This window comes from Panthera pardus, unplaced genomic scaffold (assembly GCF_024362965.1).
Source record: "Panthera pardus isolate Hobbes unplaced genomic scaffold, ASM2436296v1 HiC_scaffold_24, whole genome shotgun sequence".
Lineage (NCBI taxonomy): Eukaryota > Metazoa > Chordata > Mammalia > Carnivora > Felidae > Panthera > Panthera pardus.
The window spans coordinates 94,739,628-94,764,854 of record NW_026526810.1 but is presented as its reverse complement, the minus strand read 5'-3'; the positions used below and the strand labels follow the sequence as shown (position 1 = coordinate 94,764,854).

General features: G+C 39.2%; 1 protein-coding gene across 4 annotated transcripts in view; it reads right to left on the bottom strand.

Annotated features, from left to right (window-relative positions):
• Nucleotides 1–20,433, bottom strand: part of FBXO34 (F-box protein 34) — an 87,867-nt gene extending 67,434 nt beyond the window's left edge. Inside the window, exon 1 of one of the 4 annotated variants that reach the window (XM_019451728.2) lies at nt 20,287–20,433. In XM_019451728.2, coding sequence (XP_019307273.1) covers nt 20,287–20,432 — 146 coding nt within the window. In that variant the 5' untranslated portion in view covers nt 20,433. Of the gene's footprint in view, nt 1–19,811; nt 19,939–20,286 lie in introns of those variants that run through there. The other 3 variants (XM_019451729.2, XM_019451731.2, XM_019451730.2) reach the window with 3 other exon arrangements.
• Nucleotides 20,434–25,227: the final 4,794 nt, after the last annotated feature.

The following is a 25,227-nucleotide window of genomic DNA, read 5'->3' as shown; positions in this document are numbered from 1 at the left end:
GTAGTGGTGTGAAGAAATAATTTGTAATGGGTCTCTAGGTCTTTCAGGCAAGACACTGTCTGCTCTTTGTTCTGGACTGTTATTTTCAAAGATGTTCATACAGCAAATGACCTTGCAAGATATAAAGTCTTTTCTTCAAGAACAAAAAGCAGACATGCTTACTATCTCCCTCTGGAGCAAAGGCCAGGCACACTTACTCCCCATTATAAAATATTTGAAATCTCTAAGCTCAGAGTTTTCTCCAGTAACAAAACCTACTATGCAAACAGGTATTATGTGGCCCTGTCTGCAGTGCCCTGTGGGAATTGAGGCTTAGGACACTGACACAAATGAATGCTGCTACTCTGGCTACTGCTACTGCTATGAGTAATAAACTGTACTTTATCTCTAACTGAGCCTTCCACCAGCATCCACAAAACTGGCAGGCTAACTTGTTAGCTTCAAGTAAGGTCAAATCTCAGATCCCTTATAATTCTTGACAGTTGGTAAATAAGAGTTAAACCTTGACTATCAAAGCAGAAAATCAATAGATAATGCTTAAAATTAGGAAACCAAGAAATGAAAGAAGTAAACTAAAAGAATCCACCAGAAACAACTGTTGTGGTTTCCCTGAAAAGGGAACTGAGGTGGGGAGGGGTGGGAAAAGGAACTAGTGCTTTCATCATAAACTCTCCTGAACCATCACATTTTTCCCTCACCATGAACATGCATTTGAGAAAAAACCCTTTGCTGGCTACTTCAAAAGGGGAAAAAGAAGGATTAAGAAAAAGCTTTTTTCAGTATTTCATCCCACTAAAATTGAATGGGAGTGTCAAGAAAAGGACCTCATTCAATATGATGTTCTCACCACAGTTCTAGAAACCCAAAAGGGACACAACTCTCACCAATGATCATTTCAGGCCAGAAAAGTCTCAATGTATCTCCAAAATAAGTACCTATGTCTTACTCTGGAGAATTTTTTTTTTTCCTTGAGAGAGAGACAGAGACAGAGACAGAGAGAGAAAATGAATGAGTGGGGGAAGGGTAGAGAGGGTAAGAGAGAGAATTCCAGGCAGGCTCCATACTGTCAGCATGGAGCCCGATTCTGGGCTCAAACCCATGAAACATGAGATTGTGACCTGAGCCAAAGTCCAACACTCAACCAACTGAGCCACCCAGGTGCCCCTGGAGAATTTTTTTTAAATAAAATGATTCTACTAGCTATGTACACAATAGTATCCTACAACCCTTCCTATCGTAAGAACATTACTGGGTTCAGCATATAAGTATGTATCCGTAAGCATGATTTCCTGCAAGTATAGGTTCTAATACACTCCCCATAAACCACCATGGTTTTAAAACTTAAATTAAAAATTAATTTATAATACTGGAAATACCCAGGTATGAGGCTCCTTAAGACAGAGCAGAAGTATTTTTACGGCAGGGGAAATAAAACACATCATCTTACAGACAAAAATACACAAACAGCTAATTAAGGTTAAAAAGTAACTCACATTAAAGAATAAGAATTTTCTAATCAAAATCTGAAATTACAAATGATTTTGTGTGGTACACAGGGGATGACTATTTACACTGGTATAATTATATACATATTCTAGGATCTAGAAAATCTTTTCTCTTAAATCCAAAACAACAAAACCTACCCACTCTCTACCCCTCTATACCTATACTAAACTATACTTTCAATGCAGCCACATTATAATTTTTGCCATCCCACTGTATCTAATTTTTAGGGAAAATGAAGGAAGATCATACAAATTCTGCTCCAGAGATAAGCTAAATTGTTCTTGAGCTAAACTAAGTCTAAGTAATAGAAGATCTGGTTAGGAGCTAGCTCTGGTTCTATTTAAAATGTACTTTATTTAAATTGCATCGCTTAACTTTAACATAACATTACTGTTTCAATCGCAGTGGCCTCATTCAATCAACTTAAGTCATGCGAAGCTGGAGCAAATAAAAAGATAAAGGTCTCTGTGACATCAGAGTTCCACTACGCTGTTTCTCATTTCTTTTTCACTTCTAGGTGCTCTTAAGTAGGGAGACATTTTGTGCAGTGAAATTCCTCTATAGGTCACACTGCTCAGAATTAAATTCCAGCTTGTACACACTTGCTGGCTAAGCAAACTGCCTGTTTAACCTCTAAGACCTCTTAAGTTTTTTGTGAGAAAAAAGGGACAAGAATACATTCCTTATAGGGTTTTAATAAAGATTAGAAAAGAAAATATACATAAAATGTTTAGTATAGAGCCTAGTCAAAAGGAAGGAAGGAAGCTATTGCTATTGTCATTCCTCCCTTTGTGGAAAACCACCTCCAGTAGGAAATAAATGTTCCATCAGCACACAGCGGAACTCACTCAAACCTAGACTCTTTCTCATTAACCAAACCAGCACTGAAGGCTACGACAACTTCACCAAAAAGATGCTAGAGGTTTGAAGCAGATGATGCATTTCAGCAAAGCCAAAACTCAGTCCCTTTTACACCGAGAATATAGTCCTTAAACCTTGCACAGGTTTGCCTTGGTAGCACAATGGCACACAGTGGTCTCCAAAAGCAAAACTTTTTAAATAATGAAGACAGTACTTTCAAATATAAATTTTTAACATAAAAATTGGGGTGCCTGGGTGGCTAGCGTCCATTGAGTGTCTGACTCTTGATTTCGGCTCAGGTCACGATCTCAGGATGAGATGGAGCCCGACATCAGCCTCTGTGCTGAGCGTGGAGCCTGTTTAAGATTCTCTCTCTCCCTCCCTCTGCACCTCTCCTACTCGTGTGCATACTCTCTCAAATGCTTGCTGAGCATTTATGAGTCATGTAGAACACAGCGGACAAATAGTCAAAGCCCCTAAAGGAACTGCCACTGGTGGTGAGACAGTAAATAATAATCATAAGTAAATTATACAGTATATGTTTCAAGGAGGTAGTTGTTATGGGAAAAAAACAGACTAAGATAAGGAAACTTGGAAGTACAGGGAGAGAGAAGCAGTTACCATTTTAAACAGAGTGGTCAGGGGCACCTGGGTAGGTCAGTTGGTTAACTGACCGACTCTTGATTTCAGCTCAGGTCACGAACTCATGTTTCTTGAGTTCCAGCCTCGCATCAGGCTCCGTGCTGACAGTGTGGAGACTGCTTGGGATTCTCTCTCTCTTCCTCTCTCTCCCCCCTATCCTGCTCACACATACACACACACTCTCTCTCTCAAAACAAACTTCAAAAGAATTAAATTTCAAAAAATATACTTAACAGTGATCAGTACAGGCTTAAGAAGGTGATATATAAGAGATTCGGAGGAGGTGGGTAGTAAGTTAGGCATGAAGATTTACCTAAGAGAATAGTGTTCTAGGCACAGGGAAAGGCCAATGCAAATCCTAACATAAGCCTACCTGATTAACACCATCACCACTACCTAACCATAAGCAAAAATGTCAGCTATTGCTATTTGGTCCCTCAACAGTATCTCCCTCTCTGCCCAGACAATCTGTGCTAGCAAAATCAAATGAAAGAAATCAATTTATCTATTCCTGAAATCATTATTACACTGTATGCTAACTTGGATTTAAATTTTAAAAAAGAAATCAATTTATAAATTTTCATTCAACAAATGTTTACTGAACTGAACACCAACTATGTGCTAGGCACTGCTTTCGTGCTAAGGACACAGGAAGGAACATGGCAGGCACCACTTTCTATTCCAAATTATGAAGACCTCAGGAAGGGGCCCGAGGAGGACTACAACTACAAGTATAGGGAATATTTTTGTTTTCCTGTTCTTTGGCTTATCAGAGCTTCATTGCTTAAAACAACAACGACAACAACAACTTGACCTCGAGATAAAATGGGAGGATACCATACTAAATCTTAAAGTCTCTATCTTTAGAGCATAGACATTGGCCCTTTAAGTTTCTTTACCTAAATAGATGATAATTTCAAAAGTACTAACCATGACATTATACTAATAGCTTCTCCCCACTGCCCTTGAAGGACTAACACATTGCTACTGACAGTCTAATCATTTTTCTACCACTTTCCCAAGATTCACTTCAATTCAAAAAAAAAAAAAAAAAATGATCTACCAAGTGCAAGGTTCAATGGTCTGTGCCATGATAGCTAAGAAAGAGGGCTCTGCTCTCCAAGACATCATCATGTGGTTTGGGAAAACATATGTATACATCCTTTTTTCTAATGTTATTTCCTACTTCAAAAGTAAGTGCAGCTCATAATACCACCTGGTTGTATGGAAAATTACTATGAAATTTTTTCCTGAAGTTCCCACCAAAAGCTTATTTTATAGAGTTAAAAACCTATTTTAAAAATATTATTCTATAAAAAAATTACAAGTTGTTAGAATATATTTATATAATTTATCTGAGCCCACATAGCAAATGGAGAATAAAAGCATAGAAAGTTGGAGCACCTGGGTGGCTCAGGTGGTTAAGCATCCAACTCTTGGTTTTGGCTCAGCATGATCTCACAGTTCCTGAGTTCAAGCCCCATATCTGGCTCTGCGCTGCCAGTGCAGAGCCTGCTTGGGATTCTCTCTATCCCTCCCCCATGCACACATGTGCACACACGTGCATGGCTCTCTCTCTCTTAAAATAAACCACCTTTGGGGAAAAAAAAGAAGCTCAGAAAGTTAAGAGAAATACAAGAAATTTTTATTATAGAAAAGGAACTAAATGGAATAGATTTGTTGATTACTTTCTTTTTCCCCAATTAAGTTAAAGGGTACTTTAAGATTTAAGTTTCTACATGTTAAGGAATGTACAAGAGAAAATAAAAGGAAAAAAAAAAAAAAGCATTTTAACCTTGTGCCCTATTCTACATTTAAGAGAGAAACTCCTGAAAAACACATTACTCGCTTGTCTTCCTGTCAGTTTACTGTGAAGTATGTGATACTGGGAGATAGTGCAGTTCAGTTCCAGACCACCGCAATAAAGCAAATGCCAAAATAAAGCAAGTCAAATGAATTTTTTGCTTTTCTAGTGCATATAAAAGTTAAGTTTATGCTATGGTGTAGTCTATTAAGTATGCAAAAGCATTGTACATACCTTAATTTAAAAATACTTTATTTCTAAAAAATGCTAACCATCATCCGAGCTTTCAGCGAGTCTTAATCTTCTTTGCTGGCAGAGGGTCTTAACCTCTACATTGATGGCTGCTGACTGATCAGGATACTTCTGATCAGGCAATTTCTTAAAATAAGACAACAATGAAGTTTGCCATACTGACTCTTCCTTTTACAAAGGAGCATGCTGCTTGAACTCCTTTACAAATTGGAGTCAATCCTCTCAAAACCTACTGCTGTTTTATCAACTAAGTTTACATAATATTCTAAACCGTTTGTTGTCATTTCAACAATCTTCACATCTTCACCAGAAGTCAATTCCACTCCAAGAAACCACTTTCTTTTCTCATGTATAATAAGCGACTCTTCACCTATCCAAGTTTTATCCTGAGATTGCAGCAGTTCAGTCCCATCTTCGGGCTGTACTTCTAATTCTAGTTCTCTCGCTGTTTCTGCTACCTCTGCAGTTACTTTCTCCACTGAAGTCTTGAACCCTCAAAGTTATCCATGAGGGTTAGAATCAACTTCTTCTAGATTCCTGTTAATGTTGATATCCTGACTTCTTCCCAGGAATCACAAATGTTCTTAATAGCATCTAGAATGGTGGCTTCTTTCCAGAAGGTTTTCAATTTTACTTTGCCCAAATCCATCAGAGGAATCACTATCTATGGCAGCTACAGCCTTACAAAATGGATCTCTTAAATACAAAGACTTGAAAAAAAAAAAAAAACCCATAAATAAATAAAAATAAAGACTTGAAAATAGAAATGGCTCCTTGATCCATGGGCCACAGAATGGATGTTGTATTAGCAGTCATGAAAACATTAATCTCATAGTACATCCCCATCACAGCTGTGATATTTTAATATCTGAGCAGTAGGTCTCACTCACTAGTAGACTGAAAATATTTGGTAAACCATGTTGTAAACAGATCTGCTATTATCCAGGCTTTTTTGTTCCATGTATAGAGCATAGGACCCAGGATTTTTGGAATGGTAAATGAGCACTGGCTTCTATTTAAAATCATCATTAGAATTAGCCCCTAACAAGAGAGTCAGCCTGTCCTTTGAAGACTTGAAGCCAGGCATGGACTTCTCTTTAGCTATGAAAGTCCTAAAAGGCATCTTCTTCCACTATAAAGCTATTTCATTTACATTGAAAATGTGTTATTGAGTGTAGCCTTCATTAATCATCTTACCTCCATGTTCTGGGTAACTTACTACAGCTTCTACATCAGCAGTTGTTGCTTTACTTTACTTCTCACTTTTAGATTATCAAGATGGCTTTTTAAACCTCACTAACCAACCTCAGCTAGTTTCAAACTTTTCTTCTGCAATTTTGTCACCTCTTTCAGCCTTCAAAGAATTGAAGTGAGGACCTTGCTCTGGATTGGGCTTTGGCTTAAGGGAATGTTGCAGGTGGTTTGATCTGTCCGGACCACTAACTATCTTCATATCAGCTATTATAATAAGGCTGTTTTGCTTTTTCTCACCATTCATATGTTCCCTAGAGTTAACACTTTTAATTTCCTCAAGAACTTTTCCTCTGCATTCAAATCTTGGCTGTGTGGCACAAGAAGCCTAGTTTTCCGTCTGTCTCAGCTCTGGACATTCCTTTTTCACTAAGCTTAATCATTTCTAGCTTTTGATTTAAAAGTGAGAGATGTGCAACTCTTCCTTTCACTCGGAACACTATGAGGTCACTGTAAGGTTATTAACTGGCCTAATTTCAATATTGTGTCTCAGGCAACAGGGAGGCCCGAGGAGAGGGAGAAACAGAAGAACGGTTGGTCAGTGGAGCAGCCAGAACACACATTTATTACGTTCACCATCTTACACGGGCACAGTTCATGGCACCCCAAAACAATTACATCAAAGATCACTCATCACAAATCACCCAAATATAATAATGAAAAAGTCTGAAATACGGAAAAATTACCAAAATGTGACACAAACACACAAACTGATCAAACACTGTTGGAAAAATGGCACCAAGTTGCCACAAACATTCAATTTGTAAAAAATGCAAAATCTGCAAAGTGCAATAAAATGAAGGGTAGTAAAACAAGAAACGCCTTTATTTATGGGTATGGCTAATGAAACATTAAAAATGTTGCGAAGCGGCAGCTCTAGAAATCTTCCTGTAAAAAGGCTGGCATGTAACCTTCATCCCTTCTTGCATCCTGCGGTGTGGAATGGGCTGCAATGGCTGGAGATTCAACTAGCTCAATGAGCACACTAGGCAACAGTGGAGCAGTAATAGTATGGAAAGAACCAAGGAGTGGGGGAAGGAATAAGGACCAGACTAGAGGGCTCTCTTAACCGCAGGGTTTGTTATATACAATTGTTAAAACTCATCAAACTGTTTAATGTCTGTGCAATTTACTGTATTCATTATGCCTCCAAACAAAACAGAGAGAGAAATACCACGAATGCTATACCAGCCCTAGACCAACTACCTGAATTTTTATAAGAGAACTTTGTTCGTTAACCCACTGATAGTTTAGTTCTATCACTAATAATACACTCTTCATATAACAATATGTATAGGACAAAAATCAAGTAAAAGTCAATATGGTAGCATGTAGGATACACTTGCATTTTTTTAAAAAGTAGGGAGAATAGAATTGTTGCCTCCAGTGAGAGGAAAAGTGTGCCCAACAGACAGGGGAAGAGAAAACTCACTTTTTACACCTTTTGCATTTTGAACCATGAACACATTACCTACCCAAAAAATAAATGTTCTTTAATCCTACTAAATATTCTATTTAAATTTTTTGAAATTTTCATATATGCAAATTTTAATGATTTGAAGACTTATATTGACTTTAGTTTCAACATGATCTCTCACTGGACTAATTACCCAAAAACCACTAGACACAAAAATGACAAAAGAAAATGGTGAAAGGGGGGAAAAGGTAAGGACAGTGCAGAGAACTCTTCTTTCAAGGAAAAAAGACAAGAAACCATTTTAACCAAAAAGAGAAGCATTGGGGGCATTCTACTGCTAGAAACATATTATTTATCTTTTAATTTCTCATTATCTGCTTTCATTAAGAACAAACAAAAGCAGCTAGCTAAATCAAAAAAGGCCAACAGGCTTTTTCTCAGATTAGCTGAAAGAATCATACAAAAGGTTCTTTCTTGCTAGGGAAGTATAGATTATAAACAGTTACAAATAGTAACTATGAAAGTCTGTGAATCAGATTATAAACTGAAATAAAATGAAGATTTCTGAGAAATTTATCAAACTGACCTTCCGTGGTTTTCTTTTCTCAACACTTAAAATTTGCATATGTTAATCCTGTTACTTTTTTCATGGTATAAACAACGTAATAAATTTTTACCTGATTCTACAGGAAACAAAGATTAATAACTGCTGGATTTATTGAAGAAGCCAATTAAGAAGGTTTTTTTTGTTTGTTTGTTTTTTAACGGGGCGCCTGGGTGGCTCAGTTCGTTGAACGTCCAACTTCGGCTCAGATCATGATCTCACGGTTTGTGAGTTCGGGCCCCGCATCGGGCTCTGGCTGACAAACTCAGAGCCTGGAGCCTGCTTTCGATTCTGTCTCCTTCTCTCTCTGCCCCTCCCCACGTGTGCTCTGTCTCTCAAAAATAAATACATGTAAAAAAAAAAAATTTAAGACAGTTTTTTTTTAATGTTAAATAAACATTATCAAAGTATAAAAATTATAAAAATATTTTATACTATGCAGTCTTACAAATATATGCAACTAGAATGTAAAGTTATGTTTTAATTTCAGGAAAACTTACAACCTCCTGATAATAAAAGAAAAATGTGAACTTCCAGAAGTTAATATATTTTAGGGCTCAATAGGTTAACTGATTTTGGCTCAGGTCATGATCTCACAGTTTGTAAGATTAAGTCCCACTTTGGGCTTTGTGCTGACAGCCTAGGGCCAGCTAGGGATTCTCTCTCCCTCTCTCTGCCTCTCTCTCACAAAATAAATATTTAAAATATAGATATTTATTTTAGTAAATAAATATCCAAACAAAAACAATCTTATTTAATGATATTTGCCAAAAAGGGAAAGAAAAACCCACAAGGTGTTAAACAGTAAGACAAAATATATTCTTGAAGACCACTACTTGCCAAAGATTATATAGAAGATTTGTAAAATAGTGCCAACAGAAAAAGTAACAGAAGTTAACTAATGCACTTAGCTTAATGCCTGGCATCTAAAACATACTGCAAGTTTTTTAGTAAATGAATAGTAATAAGGAGGCCTTGAAATTCCACAAGTTAAAAATGTTGGTATATAGCTATTTTATCAAGATAACCATACAATGTGTTAAATATCACACAGGCAAGAAAATATCAAATGAAAGATAGGATTCCTAAAGCATAAAGCCGTATGATCTTCTTCAGACATATTTTCAGGATCCATTTTCGTAGTCCTCTTTGTAGTAATCCAAATGAGCTAAAACATTATGGATGGCAGAAAAGCTCTTCATCTAAAAGACTGCTCCACTAGAGAAACCAATCCCCTAGGGCTAAAGTGACTAGTGTGTAAAAAGTGCCGAGAACCTCCAGAGAATAATCCTGATGACTGAACTTGAAATAAGATCTCTTGTCCTACTTAGGAAAACAAGTTTGCCACTCTTGGTTCCTGGACAATAGAGCAAATGTGTCCTTTGAGACTTCCTAATCAAACTCAAATTTCATCTTCAGAAACTCTAGCTAATCAATAATTCCTTACTATAGTTCCAAGAATGATCTTACAGCTTCAAGTACACTACTTTATAAATCAAATTAAATTCTTTCATTTTCAAGAACCAAATAAACATTTCAATACACAAACTCCTACCACTGAATCTGCTAGGTGTCTAAGTTAACCAGCAGAGTAGAAAACAAAACAGAATTTCAAAAAATTTAAAGCTATAAATTTAAATAGCCCAGGTATATCCTTAAAGATGGGGGGGGGGGGGGAAGATAGGTCTTTATGTATCTACAATTTAGAGACATAAGATATGAAGCTTAGCATTTACTAAGGGAGATAAACCTAATGACACACAGGAAACAATTAGAGAACAGTAAACAACAGTATATGATGAAGTGCTAAAGTGCTAAGTGGCTGAGTACTCAATATACACAGTGGGAGTTCGGAAAATAAACTGCAGAGGGATTGGAGAGTCCAAGGAGGTTTTTTGGGAACAGACTCCTCATAATGAATGATTACATCTGAAGAAATAGAAAGGGAAGGCAAAGCTGAGGAAACTACCTAATTGAACCCCAGGTTTGTTCCAGGCAGTCCTAGAAACATGTGAGGAAGAAAGATAGGACAGACTATCTTAGGGAAAGTCTTAAAAGCTAAGGGGTGCCTGGGTGGCTCAGTCAGTTGAACATCCGACTCTTGATTTTGACTCAGGTCATGATCCCAGACTCATGGGATTGAGCCTCATCAGATACGCACTGGGCGTGAAGCGTGCTTAAGATTCTCTCCCTCCTCGGGGTGCCTGGGTGGCGCAGTCGGTTAAGCGTCCGACTTCAGCCAGGTCCCGATCTCGCGGTCCGTGAGTTCGAGCCCCGCGTCAGGCTCTGGGCTGATGGCTCGGAGCCTGGAGCCTGTTTCCGATTCTGTGTCTCCCTCTCTCTCTGCCCCTCCCCCGTTCATGCTCTGTCTCTCTCTGTCCCAAAAATAAATAAAAAACGTTGAAAAAAATAAATAAATAAATAAATAATAAAAAATTTAAAAAAAAAAAAAGATTCTCTCCCTCCTTCTCCCTCTGCCCCTCCCCTGCTTGCACACACACTCTCAAAAAAATAAAAGGAAAATTTTTAAAAAGCTGTTAAATGTGATGCAGGAAAGTAACATCCCAGTGGGGTTTTTGTTCAATTGACCCAGCAAGTGTACAAAAAAACTGAAGAGAATAATGGATTTATGAAAACTACAGAGACAGTTATAGAAATCTAAACCGAGAATAATCTATTGGTCTAGATCTGTGCTATCCACTATAGAAGCCACTAGCCACATGTGGTTAATGAGCATCTGAAATCACCAGTCTGAACTGAGATGAGATTTACATGTAAAATGAACATCGAATTTCAGACTTGACATGAAAAAAAGAATGCAAACTATCTCATTAATTTTTATATTGATTACATGTTGAAATCATGGTGTTTAGGACATATTATGTTAAATAACATACGAAAATTATTTTCAGATGCTTTTACCTTTTTTAATGTGGTGAACTAGAAAATTTTAAATTACATACAGCTCACATTAAATTTCTACTAAAAGGCACTGCTCTATGGTTATCTCAACTTTTCTGACCCTCCCATTCCCATGATTTGAAACAATTTTAACATGTACCCACATAAATATGTATATACTTCTAGGGGAGCCTGGGTGGCTCAGTCAGTTGAGCGTCCAACTTCGGCTCAGGTCATGATCTCACAGTCAGTGAGTTCCAGTTCCACACCAGGCTCTGTGCTGACAGCTCAGAGCCTGGAGCTTGCTTCCGATTCTGTGTCTCCCTCTCTCTCTCTGCCCCTCCCTCCTCTTATGCTCTGGCTCTCCTTCAAAAATAAACATTAAAAACAATTTTTAATAAAAATACGTACATACTTCTATATTTTACATACGTGCATGTACTACTGAACTTCTTTATTTTACATACAGTGTAAAACATACACAAAAATACTAAAAGTATGCAAAAATAACTATAAGTTCTAATACTTTTCTTTTTGCAACCCAATGGACTATCCCATATGCTCCAATTTGGAGGCCAGGATGTTAACAGAGACTTTGATCAGGGAAAGACAAATCCAAATGAAAAATTCACTAAAATGTGATGACTGATGGACTACGGGAGCAAAGGAGAGGGGATGAATTAAGGATGACATATTGGACATCTACTATTTGCTATTCAGCACCCTGTGGCCCCTGACTTTCCCTCAGGAAAAAAAAAAAAAAAAAGCTAAGCCATCATGCTGTTTAGGTAGGAATGAACCTAACCTCAGCTCCAGGGGTAGGTTCAGGCTGGCTAAACTAGTTACCAAATATTTCTGGCCTTAGTAGTTGGTTCAGAAATGTCAATATGACCCAAAGTCAATGAGATACATGAAGACATCTATCTGCTGGGGCTCCTGGGAAGAGAAACTCTCTTCAAGCTATAGTTCTTAAGCTGAAGCACACAGATGCCCCAAAAAAGTTTGGGTATAGAACTCAGGCTGTCTAGAAGCTAAGATGAGGGGGAGAAGATATCTTTAATTTTACTGAACTTAATTTAACTGACATTTAGCATGCCCTTTTGTGAATTCAGTCAAAAGACCACAATATTCTGTAATACCAGTCACTCTGTCACCAGCAGAAATCACAGATAGTTTCATATCACATTATCACTGCTTGCACTTATAAATAATGCCAATGTTTATCACTACTTGGAAATTATTAGACCCATACTAAATCTTATTATTTAACAAAGAAGCAATTCTATCTTATAATTTTTAAAAAGTATTTTGATAATGGTATTTTAATACAATTGCTTCTCTTTGTAGACCTATATATTTTATTTTAAAATAATCACAAAGGCCCTGGACTCCTGCCTGGGTGGGCTCAGTAAGCTGAGTGTCTGACTTTGGCTCAGGTCATGATCTCACGGTTTGTGAGTCTGAACCCCTCATTGGGCTCTGTGCTGACAGCTCAGAACATGGAGCCTGCTTCAAATTCTCCCTCCTCTCTCTGCTCCTCTGCCACTCGCACTCTGTCTCTCTCTCTCTCTCTCTCTCTCAAAAATAAATAAACATTAAAAAAAATATCACAAAGGCCCCCAGCCTTTGATGCAATGTGATTTCTGCCCAGTACTCCAAATGTCAAAGTGGAGAAATTCAGTGAAGCCTGAGTACAACAGCAGGAATAACTATAACCACAGCATAGAGAATGGGGAAACCACAGCATAGAGAATGGGGAAAGAAGACCCTGTTGAGCTTGACCCTAGTCTGGCATGGTGAAGTGACACGAGAGATGTAAAATAAGTGGAAGACAACTGGTGCCCCCCTCTTCTCCCCAAGGTGGGGTGGGATCGGCCTGCCTTGAGGGTCACCAGTGAAATACTATTACTCTTTTTTTCAAAAAAAATTTAAGGGGCGCCTGGGTGGCTCAGCTGGTGGAGGGTCCAACTTTGGCTCAGGTCATGATCTCACAGTGTGTGAGCTCGAGCCCGACATTAGGCTAGCTGCTGTCAGCACAGAGCCTGCTTTGGATCCTCTGTCCCCGTCTCTGTGCCCCTCCCCCACTTGCTCTGTCTCTCAAAAATAAACATTTTTGTAACAATTACAATGAAAATAAATAAATAACCCAAAAAAGGGGTCCTGTAGGCTTCAGACTGCCAAAGGGTTGGATGAAGGAACAAAGGTCAGGCCCTACAGCCTCTGCTGAAACACTCACCCTTCCTCTCTGGATTTGATGGCATTAGCACCTAGAGCTTGAGCTGCTGACAAACATGCTGGGACCACAAAGGGACCAACACATCAGAAGCAGAGCTCATTAAATAACGGAAAAAAGAGAAAGATGAGGTTCTGATCACATAAGTACAAGTGGATCAAGCTTCACCTTTGAACTTTTCAATATTATGAGCTAGTAAATTTGAGTCAGTTTTTTGTTATACCCAGAACATAAAAATCTGGTACAATTGAGAGCAGTAGTTTCCATCTCAGGAAACTAGAACAATACCCATGGTCTTTGCACAGAAATAGCAAAATCTGAAAAGACTTTACTTTGTTACACTGAGGGAATCTATGGAAAAGGAGTTTAGTTTTTCACAAAGTGAATGTCACTACTCATTCCAACCCATCCTCACCTTCCTGTTTTTCAGAGGCTGAACTAAAAATGACATTTTCTAGATGCCCTTTAAATTAAGGTCTCACATTTGACCTAAGAGCAGACACACCTACATAAGACATGGGAGCAGAAAGTAACATCAATGGTAGTTCTGCCCAAGGAAGGTAAACCACTACTACTACTTCTCCTTCTCCTACTCCTTCTTTTTTTAAAGGTAAGTACGGTGGCAGCAGCTTTCTGATTCAACAGCACGGTCCACACTGGCAGTAGCCCCCTTAGCAGGCAAATTCTGCAGTGTCGTTCTGAGGTTTGTTCCTAGAAGCTCATCTACTCTATTCATTCAGCCCAAGTGTACATCTTTCTTTCCTAATAAATCCCATGTGCTACAACTACTTAGAACAAATGCTCTTGCTACAGACTCTTGAACAAGTACAAAGTAAAGAGGGACACATAAAAAGCAGCATACTATTAGCAGTTAGAAACCTAACAAGGGTTAACAGCTTATGGATACAGATGTAGCAAGGACCTGGAAAGAATTATAATTGAGAAGCCCAAAGAGCTAAGGGCCAGATAACAAGGAGCACAATAAAGAGTCAAGACAGAGCTCTCAATAGTTTAAATCTGGAAGAGAAAGAATTGCCAGCAAAACTGAGAATCAGAGATAGGCAAAGAACCAAGAAAGGAGAGGCCTCAAAAAATGAAGAAATCATCGACACAATTAAGTACCAGATATGACAAACAAGAGAAGAATTTAATGTTTTTTATATTCCTTCCTTCTTCAAAAATTATCACTGGATATAGAATAATGTTTATACTCACTCCAAAATTGGGTCCAAACCACCCTTCTCTGCTAGTGTTGTTTAATACAATAACTTCTAATTTCTAATCAGTCTATTTAAATTAAAAACAAAACAAAACAAAACACACACACAACTCTTCTCTGGATCCCAAAACAAAGGTCCAATTCAAGACTCACACCTAGGAAGCTTTCTCTGGCAGTCCCATTTGCCTCCTCTTAATTCATATAACATTTATCTCTTTTTGGACACCTGACTATAACCCAAACTAAATTATAAGCTTAAAGAGAGTAGGAGCTGTGTTCTTCTTTACATTCTGAACACCTAGCACAATGCTACTCAAGTGTGCTAACAAAGCTAGCCCTTTGAACGGGTATTTTCAGAAGAAACTGGTGGAAATAAGACTGCAGAAGATTAAAAAGTTAATTAAATTGACTTGGAAGGTACATGAAGGAACTTCTTATAGTGATGGTAATGTTCTATTTTTTTTTTTTTCTTAATGTTTATTTACTTTTCAGAGAGAGACAGAACATGAGTGGAGGAGGGACAGAGAGAGAGGCAGACACAGAATCCGAAGCAAGCTCCAGGCTCCAAGCTATCAGCACAAAGCCCAACGCGGGCTCAAACCCTGGAACCGTGAGATCACTACCTGAGCCGAAGTCGGACACTCAACTGACTGAGCCACCCAGGCGCCCCAGTAATGTTCTATCTTGTCAGGGTTATAGGTTACAAAGATGTATGAATTTGCCCAAACTAAGGGTATGGTATACGTAAGATCTGTACAATTTACTGTATATAAGTTCCACCTAAAAACCAAGTAAACAAATAGTTCATGATGGGCACACTGAAGTATTTAGGAGTAAAATACAGTTACTTTGAAACACAACAAAATATAAGATAAATTGATGAATGAATACAGGAAGAGAGAGGGATGGTAGGTTGGATAGATAGATAAGTATATAAGGCAAAATATAAATTACAGAATCTAGGTTTGCAGGTACTTGGGTATTCAGTTGTTCAGCAAACAATTCTTGCGACTTTTCTGTGACTAAAATTTTCCTTAATAAAATGGCAGGGAAAGAAAACAAAAGTGGAAATGAAGGCTGTGAGTTTGTCAATTTAAGAAAAGGAACAAGGAAGGAAGGAAAGAAGGAAAGGAGGGAGGGAGGGAGGGGAGGGGAAGGAAATAAGAAAGAAAAGGAATAACCTTAGAGTGGAAAAAGGTACACACAATGCCTGTGAGAGCGGGATATCTGGATTCTACCTCTTCACTCTGCCTCTAATTTTAGACTGCCTACACAGGCTAGTTCTGGCCTTCAGCACTTGTTCTTGACTCAAAGAAAGTGCTCACTTGCTAAGCTCCACTCATTTTAGAGTAATCCAAATCTGTGGAGTCTAGACCCTTTGCGAGTATCATAATCTATTCCCCATTCTTTTCACCTGAGTTTCTAAATACCTCTTTCAACTGACTTTTAGATAAGACCTCTGGCCAATCTGGCATAACATAACTGGTTCGCCCTCTTGGTCCAATTCTGGCTCCACCTACCCATGGGCCTCCATGGCAAGGAAATATTAAAACAAAGGTCAAGGATCCTTGTAGCAAGGACAATTCATCTGCATGTCACAGTCCCTAGCTGAGGTACTCAAAAAATGTCTGTTGGATGAATGAAACCCATGCCTTATAATAAATTTAGTCATATTTAATCACACATACTAATGTTTAGTTTCATATTTAAACTAAACAGAGTAGGAAATGTATGTGCTAGGATTCTGCGGTTGAATATTAAAAATTTTTTTTCATTTATTTATTTTTGAGAGACAGAGAGAGCACAAGTGGGGAGGGGCAGAGACAGAAGGAGACAGAATCCAAAGCAGGCTCCAGGCTCTGAGCTGTCAGCACAGAGCCCAACGCGGGGCTCGAACTCACAAACTGTGAGATCATGACCTGAGCTGAAGTCAGATGCTGGACCAACTGAGCCACCCAGGTGCCCCAGAAGTTGAATATTTAAAAGGAGAAGATCCAGAGTCTCCTCTGTCGAGAGCTAACTAGAAGATGTTGTTGGAAATTAAAGGTTGATAAATTCTTTCAGCTAACATTAAGAAACACTTACACTCTAATTATTAGTACTTTCCTAGATAATATAGTATGTTCATCAGCTTCAACATACCATAAACATGAACTACAGAGAAGTTAAATTATGCAAAGATAAAGACTGACAGGAATTCAATTTCCAGATGACCTTAATGCATTTGGAGTTAATCTCTTTTTTTTGTTGTTGTTGTTGCTTCCAAAGGACTGTAAATTATGCACTTGCTGAATTTTGCCTTTGTCACACATGACCTAACAAGGAAGGCATTCATTATACCATAGTAGCCTCCCTCAAGTATCTGGTTCTAAACAGCTGCAAATTTTGGAAGATTACACGAAATGATGTCTCTAATGATTAGTATGTTCTCCCCCAGCAAATATTAAACAAGACTAAGGCTTACTAGAATATCAAAACTCTCCAAGTTAAACTGAGCATAAATTTAAGTTTAGAAAATAAAGTAGAAATTTTGTACAAGAATTTAAATTCTACCTGTTAATAGAAATGATCCAATAAACATACCCAAAGAATTCGGAAAATTCATAAAATACAGCACTTTGATTTCTTCATATTTGCTTTAGCTGTCAGAAAGATGCCATAATCATTAATGAGTGGTCGACTTAGTCCCTTCAAATGCAGTAACTGAAGAAGATAACAAAATATTTTAAACGCAATCTAAAATAAATGTCCATTTATAAGAAGTAAAAGCTACTTCCTAGACCCAAAACTTCAAGGCCTGGGTAGAAAAACATCCTGCCAAAGGTAGAAACAAGCTGTAAAAATGTTTCAGAAGAGTTATGGCTTGCTAAATAGTTATACAACTATACACATAAGCTGGCTTTTTTATACCTGTCATTGTTCCTCAATCACATTAGAATACACTTAAAGATATTATTCTCCACCTATTCTCATGTTCCATTAGGAAAAAAAAATCATAACTACTAAACACAACAGAGGGGAAAAAAGCACTGCCAGGAAGAGATTACTGTATCATCATCATTTATATGTCTTTCAATTCACATTTAGTTTGACTCCCATCCCTTCCCAGATATACAAGTACGATACACTTAATTTACACAGAGCCACATAGCCTGCCCTTGAAAGGCTACCTGCAAAAGACCTGTACAAGTGTCCTTCTGAACCTCCTTCAATTTCATCATATACTATCTTGCCACGATCCTTTCATCTTAGAGTAGGTTGACTAAAACCCTCAATATCAGCAGTTTCATGTTAACTCGGTACCTATCAGTCTTGAGGATCCAAAGGCTCAAATTCTGTCCTTAGAGCCTTCAATCAACATTATCACCATATAATTACTAACCTCTTAAAAGAAAACAAACAAACAAACAATTTTCAGTACCACACATAACTCTGTCAGATTTCCAAGGTATGGTGAGGACCAAAAAGGAATTTGTAAGAAAGCCTTCTTTTGTGAACTTCCAGTCAAATGCAACAGTAATTAAGGAGGGTAAATGTTTGCTTTCATTTACTGTGTTAATGTACACAGTATAATGTCCATCTACATGTTGATGCAAAATTCAGAGAGACAATACCTATCAATCACCTTTAGAGGCAAATGGAGAAGAGGAACTATTAACAACAAGACAAAAAAATTACCATTACAAATCAAGGTCAATGAGGAAGGACTGAGGACTCCTACCCAAGCTTCCAGCTGAAGACCCTATATTGTAATCATACTTCAATCTTAAGGCAACTATTTTTCAAACTAGATTCTATTTAAATGATCCTATAGAGAGGAAAAAATTATATTGATATGCTAAAATATCTGAAGAGGGTCAGTAATGGCAAGTGACTAGCTTCTTTTCTGGCCTGATCTCTTTTGAAAGCTTTCGAAGAAAAACAACATTCACAAAGGCGCTTTAAAAAAATTCTAGGGGTGCCTCAGTCAGTTAAGTGTCTGACTCTTGATTTCAGCTCAGGTCATGATGCCATGGTTTGAGTTGAAGCCCCACATCTGGCCCCACAATGACAACTCCGAGCCTGCTGGGGATCCTCTCTGCCCCTCCCCTGCTCACACACTCTCTCTCTCTCAAAAAAAAAAAAAAAAAAAAAAAAAAAAAAAAAAAAAATTTAAATTAAAAAAATATATTAAAAAAAAAAAATATATATATATATATATAAATTCTGTAGTTTCATATTTGAAAGTAATACAGACAAAATTTTAGTTACCTGTCCAGACAAGCAGTCCTGGGTTATTGTCATAGCCCAGTTTTAGTGGGAAAGCAAGAAAACAGCTTGTTGGTGAGTTAAAACCACAGGAAGCCCTCAATTATCCATGACAGTACAAGACAAGAACAACCTAAATAAATTAAATCTTCAGGTAATTATTGTTTAAAAAGAATATTGGATTAATTCAAACCTCCCGCCTTACCCCTCCACCCCTTTACAACAGAAAAAGTTCATTTAAGGTCCGCCTTTCTGGCCACTCTCTAGCAAAACTGCGAAGAAGCAGATACCGTATTTGATTTCATAACTGGGTAGCAAAAAAAAGAGTAAGGCAAACTGAATTATCAGCACTCCAGTTGGTTCTATTTCTTCAGCAATTCCAATCACAAAGCATCAAACTATGAGTTCAGCTTCCTAAAAGGCATTCACATTAAACACTCAACCTCCCCCAACCTCCTGATTTAGACTTTTCTAAATCAAATGTGTCTTGTCGAACTGTACTAACAATGCTTGTTTAAAATGAAGTTAAAGAACTTGACAACTATTAAAATTGTGAAATGCTGATATCGAACCACTTTCTATTCAAATCCGCTGCAATTCCAGGCGTTGATAAAAGACTGAACTTCCTTTTTCTCCCCTCCTGGTCTTCCCCGCCCTCCCGCGCGCCAAGATCCCCGCGGGGTCTGCAGTGACATCATAGCCCATCTCTTGGAAACCCCTGACGTCACAGACACGAGGACCCAGAGCACTGTGACTTCATCGCTGACTAGGGCCGACCCGCAGTAGACTTGCGCCTGCCCAGAGGCGACAGAAGCTTCTGAGCCCCAGTCCTGCCCGGTCCCAGAGGAAGGTTAAGGGGAGGCGTCAGCTCACCTGCGCCGGGACGGAAAGGACAGGGTGGCCGAGCCCAGCGGGCGCGACCAGGCGAGGCGACTCCCGCCCAGGGCCTGACTTCCTCACCGGCCGCGGGTCCCGGAGGTGAGAGAGCCGGTCCAGTGCCTCCTTACGGCCTAACTGTGATCTCCTGAGCTCTAGCCCGGACCGGGGACCCGGCTGCCACCCGCCGGCCCGCCCGACCTTCCGCGGCCCGCGGGGGCGCTCAGCGCCCGGCCCGTGCACTAGCTGAGGCCGGCCCGGGAGGAGGCGCGGGCCGCGGGGCCCCTGCCCTAGACGCGCCGGACGCGCTGCGAGCCCGGGACCCGCGGGCGGCGCCCCCGCCCCCACCCGCCCCGCTCCCCGGGAGCGCAGGCAGGCGGCGGGAGGGGGCGGGGAGCGGCCACGGTGGCCGCAGCCGCCAGACCCCGACCGCGCTACCCTCACGCCATGCCCCACCGCGGCCCGGACCCACCTGCGCTCCTGCCCCGGTCGGGGCCTGGCCCGGGGCTGCACACCCCGATGCGGCGGCAGCAGGAGGCCTGGCTCACTCCCCACCGCCGAGGCGGACCGAGCGCCCAGCACGGCGCGGCGGAGCCCAACGCTCGCCCCGAAACCCATTTGTTTGGCTAAAACGGAGTGACGTCACGCGCCGGCCCAATCGACGGTTGGCCAGGGGAGGGGCTGCGGTACCAGGGGGTTGCAGCGACCCCTGCCGGGTATTCTGCGGTACTTCGGACGCTGGGAAAGGGAAAAGTGGGGAACTTAAAAAGGGTGAAGAATCTGCGAGCCCCCAAGTGGTGGGAAAGAGTGAAAGCTGGAGTACGAGCTGTAGCGAAAGGAATCAAACCCTCAGGCTAGCTAGCCAGAATGGTAGAAACGCCAGTGTTCAGTCCGTAGACTTGACCAGTTTATCAGCACTCATGGCTGGAGCTACAAACGGTATTAGTTACTATTAGACTTGGGTTCCAATTTTGATTCTGCTACCAGCTTGGAAGACTGGATTTTCAGAATTCGCATTTGTAAAAAGAGAGTCCCTTCTATCATCCGTTTCCATGCAAATCATGGCAGGAATACCTATCTATCTACACATAAACTTTCAAGGTTAACAATCTCAAAATGTGGTCTGTAGAAGTTTAAGGAACTGCAAAGAAATACAGAATAGGTTTTTAATACTTTATTAATTTATTTAGTACTTTGAAATCAGAGTGCCAGTAAGGAAACTTTTCATACCCAGGCTTTAAAATGATGATCGATTTTATTGTAAAAATAGTTTTAACTGTATTATAAAACATGAGGACAATAAAGAAAACTTCACACAAACACAGCCACTCTCAGCATCTGGTGTATTTTCCTTTAGACTTTTTGTCCCATGCATACTTATTTTACAATGCTATGATCATAGAGTACCCACAGTTTTGGGTCCTCTTTTTTCATGTGTATTTGTATTTTTCATATTTCATACACTTCATAAGTATTTTAACAGCTAAATTCTATTTAAGTAGACATGGAAAATTTACTGAATTAATTTTCCATTCTTCGACGTATTCCCTTCTCTTCTTACCATTACAAAGAACTCACAGGACATTCTCATGAATGTAGATTCTTAAAGATAAATACCATGAAATGGAACCACTAGGTGAAAGTGTATCAACACATTTATAGTTACTAATACAAACTGCCAAAATGAGTTTTTAGGGGTGCCTGGGTGGCTCAGTTAAGTGTCAACTTTGGCTCAGGTCATGATCTCATGGCTCCTGAGTTCCACCTGAGAGGCTCTGTACAGTTCGGAGCCTAGAGCCTGCTTCGGATTCTGGGTCTCCCTCTCTCTCTCTGCCCCTTCCCTGCTTACGCTCTGTCTCTCTCTGTCTCAAAAAAATAAACATTAAAAATTTTTTTAATTTTTTAAAGGTAATACCAAGTTATACTTAATTTAGCAGCTTTGATTTTAGCCAGCCCTTTAAAAAGTAGCTTATCCAATTATAAAGCTACTCTGGTAAAATGCATATTATGAAATCTTAAATACCAAAAAGTAACAAAAAAATTAAAAGAATAAGGAAAATAAATATTTCCCATGATATCACCACCAAGAAATAATCACTTAACTTCTCCATCTAGCCCTTTATCTATATACATAATTTTAATAAAAATGGGGGCAGGAGCACCTGGGTGGTTCAGTCCGTTAAGCATCTGAGTCTTGATTTTTGTTCAGGTCATGATCTCAACAGTTCATGGGATCAAGCCCTATGTCAGGCTCTGTGCTGACAGTGTGGAGCCTGCTTGGAATTTTCTCTCTCTCTCTCTCTCTCTCTCTTTCTCCCCCTCCCCTGCTTGCATTCATGCACTCTTTCTCTCTCTCAAAATAAACAAATATTTTTATAAATTGGGAAGAGAATCATACTGTACATATTGACATCAAACTGTCTGATTTAATATCTGATTGGTATTAGCTCAATATATCATGATCATTTGAAACTTCTCTGTGTCATATTTGACTCAAAGTTGTAAAACTTCAATCCATCCTTTCAGGTTCATCTCAAACACTGTCCTCTTTAAAACCTCTTGATTCCTTACAGGAATCAAAAAAATGGATTCCCCCCATTTTTTCCTCTTTCCTTACAGCCTTTATTTTACTCCACACACATCTCACATGTGTGTATTTTATACCTCTGCTAGATTCTAAACTGCTAGAGTACAAGGATTATATCCTAGTATCCATTAAAAGATCTTGCACTTGATATTGCTTAAATGTTTAGTGAATAATTATAACCATGTTAATCTGTACTTTTCTCATGATGGTAGATAAGCATGATCTCCATTTTATAATAGTGTTTACTGCAGTTCATTAATATCCAACATTTATTGCATTTACAGTGTTTGATCCAGTCACTATTCTGTATATCACATACATTCTTTCATTTAATCAGAAAAACACCTCTGTGAGGTGAGTACTATTGTTATTACAGATGAGGAAACTAAGGTTTGAAGACTTAAACCACTTGACCAGGATTGCACCGGTGGTATAGAGCCAAACTTAGCAAAGACTCTAGCATTTTCACCATATCACTGTATTGTTTGGGGAATTTCAGATAAGTTAAAGACATTGTAACTACAAAGCACAACAGAGATATCATTAAACTGAAATGACAATGGTTTCCATGTGGAAAGCACATCTTCATTGTCAAAAGTCCCATTAGAGTCTAGGTGGTCTAATTCAATGTTTCTCAAACTGCTTTTTTCCTTAGTACATTGTAAACTGATGGTTTTGTAAAATACAATAAAACTAGAAAACAAGAAATTTAAAATTAAAAAAGACAAAAGCCTAAATTCTCATTATTAAACTCAGCACACATAAAAGCACTCTATCAAATTGCTAGTAAATTTTCTAAAACTCTTTCTGTCCATTTCTGTTCTTATGGCAGACTAGTTCTAAAGCTGGCCAGTGGGCCACACTTTGAATGGCACTACTTTAAGAGAAATACGGTGAGGAGGCGGTGAAACCATTTGAGGCAAGTCTTTCCCTTGATTCTATTTCTCCATGTACACAGTGGGAATGATCCCCACAAAACAAAGCCACTGGAGCCAGTGCAGTGTATTAGGCTATAGACCCTGTAACAGGTTCTGAGGAGGGCACTCCCCAAAAAGGCATCAGTGTAGCACAGTGAGGCCGCAGGACTGAGAAGGAGCTGAAAGAGGAGCAAGATTAAGGTGGCCTGAGATGGCACAGCAACAGCAAAGTCTTAAATATATACAGTATACAACCGTGGTTATTCCATCAATGACTAAACAATCATTTCATGGGTGCCTGGGTGGCTCAGTTGGTTTAGTGTCCAACTTCGGCTCAGGTCATGATCTCACAGTTCATGGGTTTGAACCCCGTGTCAAGCTCTGTGCTGACAGTGCAGAGCCTGGAGCCTGCTTCAAATTCTGTCTCGCCCTCTCTCTCTGCCCCTCCCCGACTCATGCTCTGTCTCTCTCTCTCTCTCTCTCTCTTTCAAAAATAGACATTTAAAAAGAAACGTAAAAAACTTAATCATCTCAAACCAGCAAACATACTGAATCAAACAATCGTTTGTATAGACATGGTTTCATTACTCCTCTGCTCAGAATAAAATCTAAGAACCTTCCACTTATTCCTTAATAAGCTCACTCCTACCTCCAAAGGAAAAATACCATCTCATTTTCCTCCACACCCTAAACTCTTGATCCTTAACCTACATCCTCCACTGCAATGAAAAGGAAAGCAAGAGAAAGGGTCCAGTAGACTGCATCTAGGCTCATCCTTACTGCAGAACTAGGTCACTGGGTGTGAAAATGTCTTTCCCTACTAACTATTATTATGAAGCTTAAATAAGAAAAAAGAAGTGTGGCACAAAAACAGACACTCAGATCAATGGAACAGAATAGAGAACCCAGAAATGGACCCACAAACGTATGGTCAATTAATCTTTGACAAAGCAGGAAAGAATGGAACAAAGACAGTCTCTTCAGCAAGTGCTGCTGGGAAAACTGGGCAGTAACATGCAGAAAAATGAAACTGGACCACTTTCTTACACCACACACAAAAATAAACTCAAAATGGATAAAAGACCTAAATGTAAGACAGAAAGCCATCAGAATCCTCAAGGAGAAAGCAGGCAAAAACCTCTTTGATCCTGGCCACAGCAACTTCTTAATACGTCTCCAGAGGCAAGGGAAACAAAAGTAAAAATGAACTATTGGGACCTCATCAAAATAAAAAGCTGCTGCACAGCAAAGGAAGCAATCAGCAAAACTAAAAGGCAACTGATAGAATAGGAGAATATATTTGCAAACGATATATCAGATAAAGGGTTAGCATCCAAAATCTGTAAAGAACTCATCAAACTCAACACCCAAAAAACAAATACTCCAGTGAAGAAATGGGCAAAAGACATGAATAGACACTTCTCCAAAGAAGACATCCATATAGCCAGCCAACACATGAAAAAATGCTCAACATCACTCATCAGCAGGGAAATACAAATCAAAACCACAAGGAGATACCACCTCACACCTGTCAGAATGACTAATATTAGCAACTCAGGCAACAACAGATGTTGGCAAGGATGCAGAGAAAGAGGATCTCTTTTGCACTGCTGGTGGGAATGCAAACTGGTGCAGCCACTCTGGAAAACAGGATGGAGATTCCTCAAAAAATTAAAAATAGAACTACCCTACAACCCAGCAATTGCACTACTAGGTATTTATCCAAGGGATACAAGTATGCTGTTTTGAAGGGGCACATGCACCCCAATGTTTATAGCAGCACTATCAACAATAGCCAAAGTATGGAAAGAGCCCAAATGTCCATTGATGGATGAATGGATAAAGAAGATGTGGTATATATATATATACACAACGGACTATTACTCGGCAATCAGAAAGAATGAAATCT